This window comes from Petromyzon marinus, unplaced genomic scaffold (genome assembly GCF_048934315.1).
Source record: "Petromyzon marinus isolate PM22_M1 ecotype Great Lakes invasive population unplaced genomic scaffold, UKy_Petmar_22M1.pri1.0 PM_G_Scaffold_184, whole genome shotgun sequence".
NCBI classification, from domain to species: domain Eukaryota; kingdom Metazoa; phylum Chordata; class Hyperoartia; order Petromyzontiformes; family Petromyzontidae; genus Petromyzon; species Petromyzon marinus.
This window is the reverse complement of record NW_027422744.1, coordinates 130,310-140,362: the sequence shown is the minus strand read 5'-3', so window position 1 is coordinate 140,362 and position 10,053 is coordinate 130,310. Positions and strand designations below refer to the sequence as shown.

General features: G+C 40.0%; 1 protein-coding gene across 2 annotated transcripts; it reads left to right on the top strand.

The window, feature by feature from the left end:
• Nucleotides 1-696: 696 nt before the first annotated feature.
• On the top strand, nucleotides 697-9,481 carry LOC142912067 (speckle-type POZ protein-like). Of its 2 annotated transcripts, none has more exons than XM_076060358.1 (8): nucleotides 697-809; nucleotides 1,376-1,497; nucleotides 1,681-1,832; nucleotides 5,044-5,171; nucleotides 5,954-6,131; nucleotides 7,541-7,596; nucleotides 8,029-8,151; nucleotides 9,175-9,481. In XM_076060358.1, the coding sequence occupies exons 1-8, from the start codon at nucleotides 732-734 to the stop codon at nucleotides 9,328-9,330; spliced, it is 993 nt and encodes a 330-aa protein (XP_075916473.1). In that variant the 5' UTR covers nucleotides 697-731; the 3' UTR covers nucleotides 9,331-9,481. The 2 variants fall into 2 exon arrangements, with proteins under 2 accessions (XP_075916473.1, XP_075916474.1); XM_076060359.1 differs by lacking the exon at nucleotides 697-809 and adding an exon at nucleotides 862-949 and having other exon boundaries at nucleotides 9,175-9,480.
• Nucleotides 9,482-10,053: the final 572 nt, after the last annotated feature.

Sequence of the window (10,053 nt, the reverse complement as noted above, 5' to 3'; positions counted from 1 at the left end):
GGCTGATGTGCCACATCTCCTCCTTCAAGAAGTCTCACAGCCCTGCGATGTTGTGTCCACACAACCCAAACTACGGAGTGCCTGGTGGTAAACCGCTGTGCTGTAGCCTGCGCCCCTCCAGTGGAGGAGGAACAGTAAAACCTCGCTGATGCTCTCCTGAAGCACTCCTGTTGCGCAACAATCATTGAGACTAGTTGCACGTGCATCGATTGTAAAACCCCGTTCCGTTTCAGGAAGTGGGGACAGTTGGTGCCGTGTGCTCGTTTCACGTCGGGGTGCCACTAAAGGCGCAGGTCCCACTCCTGAGTGATCGGTTACGCGACTCTCTTTTGCACGCGACACAATCTCTTGTGGTTTATTTAATTATTTAAATCTTCCGTGACTGCAGCGATTCATATTCTTTGTTCTTTCGGTAAAGTCACCACGTAGAAGGGAAACAATAAAATAATAAAAAATCTAAAACAATAAAATTCTTACGACGTTTCGACCGCAACACAAGCAATCATCGTCAGGTGTGAAAACCACAGCAAGAACATTTAACTCGTAATCTCGTAGTCACTTACATGTTAATATCGCCTGATGATGTCACTTACATGTTAATATCGCCTGATGATGTCACTTCCCTTTTAATGTCGCCTGATGATGTCACTTCCTGCTTAATGTCACCTGATGATGTCACTTCCCTCTTAATGTCACCTGATGATGTCACTTCCCTCGCATTCAATGCAAACATGTCCAGGGCCCCGAGCCCCCCACCTCCGTCTGAAATGTCCAATGCGCCCATCGCAGAAAGCTGGTGCTACACACAGGTAACTTGTTCCCCTGTGGCCAATCACATTCAACGGGTCTCCATCTTGTGCCGGTCAAAGTATGCGCATGGCTAATGCATTTAACTTTTACACGGTTTTTGTTCGTCGCAAAGCCATCCAAAATGGTTTCATAATTATGTGTAAGTGCAATTATGGATTATCATTGTACAGGCTATTTTTGTACATCAGATTGCAAAGTTCATAGAATTGCACTAACAACATTATACTAGATAATTGTCTCTGATTTTGACTGGTCGTGTGTTTTTACAAAAGGGGCAGCAGTTTTTATCAAATAAAAAAAATAAAAAGGCCTTTTATTGCACACTCTAATCTATGACATGTTGAGACTTGTTGTGTCAACGCTGTGCAGTAATGAACATGCAAGGTAATCCCAGAACACTAATAAGACCCTTTCATTTACAGTAATGTTTCTTTCCTTATAGACAGTTTGTGTTTTTTGAGCACAATATTCAGATGTGTGGGTGAAATACTTGAGGGTTTGTCAATGGTCATGTATTTATGGTAATGAATGAGCTTTATAGCTGTTATGTGCTCGTGTATTTCAGGTTAAGGTCGTGAAGTTCTCTTATATGTGGACCATCAACAATTTCAGCTTCTGTCGTGAAGAAATGGGCCAAGTTCTCAAGAGTTCTACATTTTCAGCAGGCACCAATGATACATTGAAATGGTACAGTAAATTCTGGCTATTTTATGACATTAAAAAAAAATCACAATGCTCACGGAGGTGCTTTACTAGAACAATTTTGCATAGTGCATGTTTTAGTTCATACTATATTGTTTTAGTAATATAGTCTGCGCGTACATACACACCTAATATTAACGACCATGTCTTGTTCATATGTTCAATCAGGTGCCTACGCATAAACCCCGAGGGTTTTGACGGAGAGAGCAAAGATTACCTCTCGTTGTACTTGTTATTGGTCAGCTGTCCCAAGAGTGAAGTCTACGCCAAGTTCAAGATTTCTATTCTTAATGCCAAGGGAGAGGAAACCAAGGCTATGGGTGAAACTACTTGTATTTAAGTATCAATTCACGTCATATGTGTATTTGGTAACAGGATTATATCATAATCAGCCATTATTTATCGACTGCTGGAAACATTTTATAAACCTTACGAACACCATCCCTCATCCTTCACATGAGCTGATCTAATATCTCCTTGTCTACGTTTGACATCGTCTTGGGCATGTACTCTACTTTTCTTCCTATTCGACCACTAGTCTCATCCATCAACCATCCCATTTAGCGATGTGTCCTGTCCAAGCCCAATCTATATTTACAACAGTGAATATGATGTCTCTAATTTGCCGTTTTGATTTGACCAACGTGTTCCTCTTTCAGTTTCTCACTGTAATTCTCAACATACTTCTCTCCACGCTTTGTGTACTTTTTAGTTTTGTTCCATTTGTCAGTGTTTCTATTTGTAATCAGTGTTTCATAGTAGGTAATATGCACTAGATTGGAATCTTTCATCCTGTAGCACATTGCAACTTTTCATTATCAAATTCATTTTCCAAAAGTGCTCTTGATCCTGTTCCACGTTCAGAAGTTGCCATTATACATATTTTTTGTGTTTTCCATGATATTGACCCTCCAATAATAATTTTATTTTGCTTAGTGTACCTGGACATTGTCATTCACGGACATTTCTTTTCCTAGTTTTACAATCTTCACCATGTGTTATTCCATTGTAATTTATCAAGTGACGGCTTTATTTTTTCTGCTTGCACTCACTATTTATTACAACTTCATTATTTTTGTTTGTATTCTCATCCATTTTTTTTATTCATTTCTGGTGGTTTTACAAAGGTTGGCATTTTCATCCCATTTCACACTTCTCCTTTACCTTGCTTTAGTGGTTCATATTGTTTGTTTTATAATTGCCTTATTACTTTCAGGATACTCTTTAAATGCGCGATAACTATTTTAAGTGATGACATCCATACATTTACTGTGCTTTGCTAAGGCTATTAACATGTTTCTGAGAGTCTAAATCTATCTTTTTGTTTTAAACTTTCATGTTTTTTTCTTATTATTTGCTTTGGTGTTGTCTTTGGTAATGTTAACATGTAACTCACGTCACACAACCATGTTTACAAAGACAAGCATTATTAATACACAAACACATTCAACTAATCCATATGAACTATATCTTCATACACTTAAATCCAGGTCTGATTTTCATCTACCTTGAAGTTAAAAGCTAAACTGAACTATTTTTATTTTACCAGGCAAGGCCCACTGAGCTACAGTGTGGGAAAAAAGTATTTGATGCCCTGCTGATTTTGTACGTTTGCCCACTAACAAAGAAATGATCAGTCTATAATTTTAATGGTAGGTTTATTTCAACAGTGAGAGACAGAATAACAACAACAACATCCAGAAAAACGCATGTCAAAAATTGTATAAATTGATTGGCATTTTAATGAGGGAAATAAGTATTTGACTCCCTCTCAATCAGAAAGATTTCTGGCTCCCAGGTGTCGTTTATACAGGTAACGAGCTGAGATTAGGAGCACACTCTTAAAGGGAGTGCTCCTAATCTCAGCTTACCTGTATAACAGACACCTTTCCACAGAAGCAATCAATCAGATTCCAAACTCTCCACCATGGCCAAGACCAAAGAGCTCTCCAAGGATGTCAGGGACAAGATTGTAGACCTACACAAGGCTGGAATGGGCTACAAGACCATTGCCAAGCAGCTTGGTGAGAAGGTGACAACAGTTGGTGCGATTATTCGCAAATGGAAGAAACACAAAAGAACTGTCAATCTCCCTCGGTCTGGGGCCCCATGCAAGATCTCACCTCGTGGGGTTGCAATGATCATGAGAACGGTGAGGAATCAGCCCAGAACTACACGGGAGGATCTTGTCAATGATCTCAAGGCAGCTGGGACCATAGTCACCAAGAAAAAAATTGGTAACACTACGCCGTGAAGGACTGAAATCCTGCAGCGCCCACAAGGTCCCCCTGCTCAACAAAGTACATATACATGCCTGTCTGAAGCTTGCCAATGAACATCTGAGTGATTCAGAGGACAACTGGGTGAAAGTGTTGTGGTCAGATGAGACCAAAATGGACCTCTTTGGCATCAACTCAACTCGCCGTGTTTGGAGGAGGAGGAATGCTGCCTATGACCCCAAGAACACCATCCCCACTGTCAAACATGGAGGTGTAATCATTATGCTTTGGGGGTGTTTTTCTGCTAAGGGGACGGGACAACTTCACCGCATCAAAGGGAAAATGGACGGGGCCATGTACCGTCAAATCTTGGGTGAGAACCTCCTTCCCTCAGCCAGGGCATTGAAAATGGGTCCTGTATGGGTATTCCAGCATGACAATAACCCAAAACACACGGCCAAGGCAACAAAGGAGTGGCTCAAGAAAAAGCACATTAAGGTCCTGGAGTGGCCTAGCCAGTCTCCAGACCTTAATCCCATAGATAATATGTGGAGGGAGCTGAAGGTTCGAGTTGCCAAACGTCAGCCTCGAAACCTTAATGACTTGGAGAAGATCTGCAAAGAGGAGTGGGACAAAATCCCTCCTGAGATGTGTGCAAACCAGGTGGCCAACTACAAGAAACGTCTGGCCTCTGCCAACAAGGGTTTTGCCACCAAGTACTAGGTCATGTTTTGCAGAGGGGTCAAATACTTATTTCCCTCATTACAATGCAAATCAATTTAGAACATTTTTGACATGCGTTTTTCTGAATTTTGTTGTTTTTCTGTCTCTCACTGTTCAAATAAACCTACCATTAAAATGATAGACTGATCATTTCTTTGTCAGTGGGCAAACGTACAAAATCAGCAGGGAATCAAATACTTTTTTCCCTCACTGTACATAGCTCTTTTTCAGAAGTGCCCCGGCCACAAACGATAGCTTAACGAGATGGCTTATTGTGAGGAAATGTATAGCCAAATACTCTGGATTTTTATAAATATGGAGGGAAAAACCGGAAGACCTGGATAAAAATACATGCAACCACAAGGAGAACATGCAGATTCCAAATATACAGGCATCAGGGTTGAGATCGAACCCATGACCTATATACCAGGCGAGGTAGTTGACTGCCACCGTGGCGCAGGGCTTTAGAATACATTGCTGTCTTTACACTTTGAAAATAGAATTAAGTTTTTTTTTTTCCCATTACATGAAATTACCACCGTTTATTGTAAGAACTGGTGAGTATTGTTTGAAATCTATTTTTTTACAGAGAGCCCGCGAGCATACCGCTTTTTCCAAGGAAAAGACTGGGGATTTAAAAAATTCATTCGAAGAGATTTTTTGCTTGATGAATCTAATAGCTTGCTTCCAGATAACAAACTGACACTCTTTGGTGAAGTAAGTATGACATGCTGCAGCTAATGTGTAATTTTCTATTTTAGTCATTACAATTGCACAGTTGGAGTCAATATTCTACTTAATTGAAGATTGTAATAATTACTTTCCCTGTTCCATACAAGGAAATTGTTAACATGAGTTTTACAAGCACGTTTTTCCTCCACTGGTGCTAGAGTTAACATAGCACAACAATTAAATAATCAAGCGTATTTTTTTTTTGGTTTTCTCCCTCTGGATAGTGTTTATATTTAAACCTTGACATTTTTATAAACTAGAATGTCAGGTATTACATAAAGTGTTTTGTTTAAATGTCGCCACATGAATTCCTTTTCCTATTCTCGGACATCAGCCAGTTTGATGTAAATGTTACTTGTCCTTAGGGGGGTCCTTTTAATCAGCCAGATTTATATTTTTTACCTTTAAAATACTTTACAAAATACAAGCATTTTTGATAATGAAAGGAAGCACATCAAGAAGAGCTGTTCACTTCCTCTGTTGTTGTGCAAAACCCATAATTAGGGGCCTCACTACCTGTTTAAACTGTTTATACAGTGTAAAATAACTTGACAAAAATATAGAATGAAAATTGATTCATATGAAAAACATTTCACGGACCTCTATTTTGGCATTATTCACAACACTTGTTCTGATATAGGATGTCTGCAGATTTGTTTGCTTGATTGAACCAAAGCCTACATCTTCATGCAAAATGTGTAGTTAAGTGAGGATTTGTAAAAAAAAATCATCAAATGCCTTCTCAAAGCTGGTTGATGTCTATGCAGGTTAGTGTGGTGCAGGATTCCGTGAACATTTCTGGTCAATCCAGCATGAGTACATTCAAAGTACCAGATTGCCGGCTGGCAGTTGACTTCGGGGAGATCTGGGACAATTCCCGCTTCACTGACTGCCTGCTTCGTGTTGGTGGCCAGGAGTTTAAAGCCCACAAGGCCGTATTGGCAGGTCTGTGCCACAACAAGCAACACATGCGTCGTTTAGTGTACAATAGAACCATATAATTAATGATACTGTAATTAGTTTGGGGTAATCAACTACAGCCATTTCCTGTTTTACATTGAATTTTATTAACTAACACTGGCAAATGCTTACGTCAATTTGTAATGCTTTTTGTTAAAGGATACATCAGTAAATATGTGTAGTGAATTCAACTGAGTCACAGACGCACTTCTTCAACCGACACACGGGGTACTACCCCTTAACACATGAACAACCTATGGTGGTGGACCACCAGGCTATCTACACTAATTACACGGGAATTAGCTACGACGGACCGGACCCTGGCCGGGGTCCGGGTCCACGTGTTGGTGACTCTTGTAGGACGTATATTCTTCAGGATGAACAACAGCAGCCGGTCCCTCTCAGGGACCCGGCTTTTATCCTCTGTGGCGAGGGTGGCTCCGCCCTTGGCCACGGCCACCTTCTGGAATCCTCTAGCGGGTTCCCGGCCCTGACACGTGACCACCCCTAGCCCCCACCTGGGGGCCCTGTGTACACTTTACCGGTCACGTGTCCTTCGTGGTCAAGTGCCATGGCCCTTGGTAACCCCATTCCCATGGCCAGCACTCTCACACCCTATCCTGTAGGGGTCGGCACCGCACGCAGAGCGTGGTGCCACTCAGCACTGTCAGACAGCGCTCACCATGCCCCTCTCGGGCCGGTACTGCACCCACATCCACGTGGTGCCCGCGATGTTAATTCATCGCACGCCGTGCCTCTCTATAGCCGGCATTACACAGTGACATTCGCGATGTCACTACATATATAAATGTAATATTGTATTGTGTGAGAGATAAACATATTTAATTAGCCTGTTGCTAAAGTTTTTATTCCGTTTTTATTTACTTCACTATATCGTTGTTGTGCAGGAATTAATTTTTCACAATGCAGTTATGGTGTAGGTTTTGAGCCTCTAATTTGGACATTTATTTGCGTCCATGTTTGCCAAATCTGTAATGGATATGCCATATGAAATAAAATATGGATCTGGATTTTACCTCTTTTGTATCTAGATTAATTGATCTCTAGATATAACATCTAAATGTGTCTGTACCACATTCCGGTGTTTTTCCAATTCACTGTACAGTAAAACCTTGAATTGCGAGTAACTTGGTCTGCAAGTGTTCTGCAAGACGAGCAAATTTTTTTAATAAATATTAATTTGATAAACGAGTGAGGTTTTGCAATACGAGTAGTACGTATACGCTTTGTCTGCCTAGCGTCACGTGATCACAACTGATATACGAGTGCTTTGATATACGAGTGCTTTGGATTACAAACACGTTTCCGGAACAAATTATTCTCGCAATCCAAGGTTTTACTGTATTTGTTAACAGTTGCTTTACCTTTTTCAGGTCGGTCACTTGTTTTTAATGCTATGTTTGAACATGAAATGGAAGAGAGCAAAAAGGTATCTTTAAATGCAATCTTAATACAGCACATTAATACTGTGATCATACATTTCCAAGGTGCATTTGTCACAATGGATCGGTTGATAAGTATCTCTTGAGAGTGCTGTCAAATGTTGAACTATTACCCTAGTAACTCTTTTGGCGCATTGCCTATTTATTATCAAAAAGTATTCATTACGAGGGAATGTTAGATTGTATTTTATAGCTATTTTTTATTCAACATTTCACAGAAGGCCATTGCATGTGTGTCAAGAATGGATTTATTACGCGCAATAAATAGTCATCGGCAAGTTGAATACAACTTTAATGGAGCCACTTTACATGTGTTGTGTAGATATAACGGATGTTTATTTTATTTAATTGAATGCTATATTTTCGTCTCCCAATATATGCCGAAGTTAATTTGAATATATTGTGTTGCTACCTTGCAGAATCGAGTGGAGATTAATGATGTGGAGCCTGACGTGTTCAAGGAAATGATGAGTTTTGTCTATACGGGAAGGGCTCCAAACCTGGAGAAGATGGCTGATGAGCTGCTGGCCGCTGCTGACAAGGTTACACGCTTAAAATATTAACATGAGATCGCACCACCTTGTGATGTATCGGTATGCAGTTGTAGGTCGCAAGTGAAATTAAAACAGCATTTAGGTATTTTCTAAAGCCCGTGTCACAAATAATATGAATAGCAAATGTATTTGATGTAGATGTTCACATTAGTGCTTTCAGGTTTTGGAATTGATGTCCTGGGAGATGATTGAATTTTCAACAAAAAATATAAATTGTCATGCAATTTCACAATTGAATTGAATGTCAAACTGGTATTAGTCCATGCTAGAGGCTAGTACGTGTGCATTGAAGTGCATTCACATGCAGCATTTTTATCCTAAGTGCAACCATTTGGCTGTGTGTTCTTGTATTGAGGGGTTTTTGTTAATCACATTAACAATTGATACAATTAGTAATAAAATAAAGGGACGTGTTTTAATAGATTGTTTGATGTGGCATGGCTGTATAGAAATAAATTGGAACAAATATACTTTTATTAAGGAAACGGATATCCTGCTGTTCCTGAAGATCTGCCAGATAATCAGTTAAGAGTCATTACTCTCCCTTCTGGAACATCATATTCAATAGTTCCTAAAGCGATTGTAATGAAATAAGAATACAAATCGTATAAAGTCGCATGTTCAAGCTTTGTTCATTAAAGTTTAATATTCTGCTAGAGTTGAAATATGGTGGCTTGCAGTTGCATTGTTTATCAGCTTAACAACCAAACTCTTTAAGCTCTTGGAAAACAACATCTCACCTCCTTTGTAATTTGCATGACTTTGTAACCAATATAATAAAGTTTAGGACAAGGACCCCTAATTATAGTAGAGATCAATAAATACATGACTTAAAACATAAATATGCTGAAAGGTTGATGCCATGTTTTAAGAAAATTCTCAAACATTTGACTGCTGTATACTGCGTTTATAAAGTAGTTCATGGGGTGAGGGAATGTTATACAAGCGAAATAGGTAGAGAAAATAGTGTTCTTAATGCTGAAATTGCACTTTGTTTTTACTTTTCTCAAGTATGCATTAGAGAGGTTGAAGGTGATGTGCGAGGAGGCACTATGCACAAACTTGTCGGTGGAAAATGTTGCAGAGACTTTGATCTTGGCCGATTTGCACAGTGCAGAGCAGTTGAAGGCCCGGGCCATTGACTTCATAATAAACAGGCAAGTCTAGTGAGAGTGTGACTGTCACTGAGCTGCGTAACATTGATGATGCTTACATGGCAATTTGCATTACAGTCCCTTTTAATGGAGACTAACCGTTTGCCCCAATCCTTATAGACACTGCTTATTAGGAGCTCGCTTAACCCTGACTTGTACTTGCAGTCATGCGATGGACGTAATGGAGACGGCGGGCTGGAAGTCCATGGTTCTGTCTCGCCCTCACCTGGTTGTGGATGCTTTCCGTGCCTTGGCCACGGCCCAGTCTCCACAGCTGGGACCTCCATGCAAGCGTCTCAAACAGACTTAACGGTGGCAGGCAAAGAACATCTATGACCAGGAAAACTTGGGCTGCACGGTGCGGTTATTTACCTGTGGCCTCCATGCAAACAACCGTGAAGACTTTGCATCAGACTACCAACTTTCCTCTGCTTTGAAAATAATGTTAATTTAAGCAAATATGTTTACTTTCACAAAAAGGTGGCCAAATTAACTTTACCATGTAATATAGTGCTACATCTATACATCTACAACTCTATAAACAAGTACATATGTAGAAAAAGTGGAAAACTACAACCTAATAAACACCACGACATATCCCAATTGAGAGAGTGTAAAATAAAACGTTCGATGTGATTGTCCCTAGGTGGCAGGACAATTTGGTTCAATTGTTTAGTTAAGTAAAAACAGAATGGTCTAAAACCCTGCAATGTCTACCTTAACATGAAGGATGAGT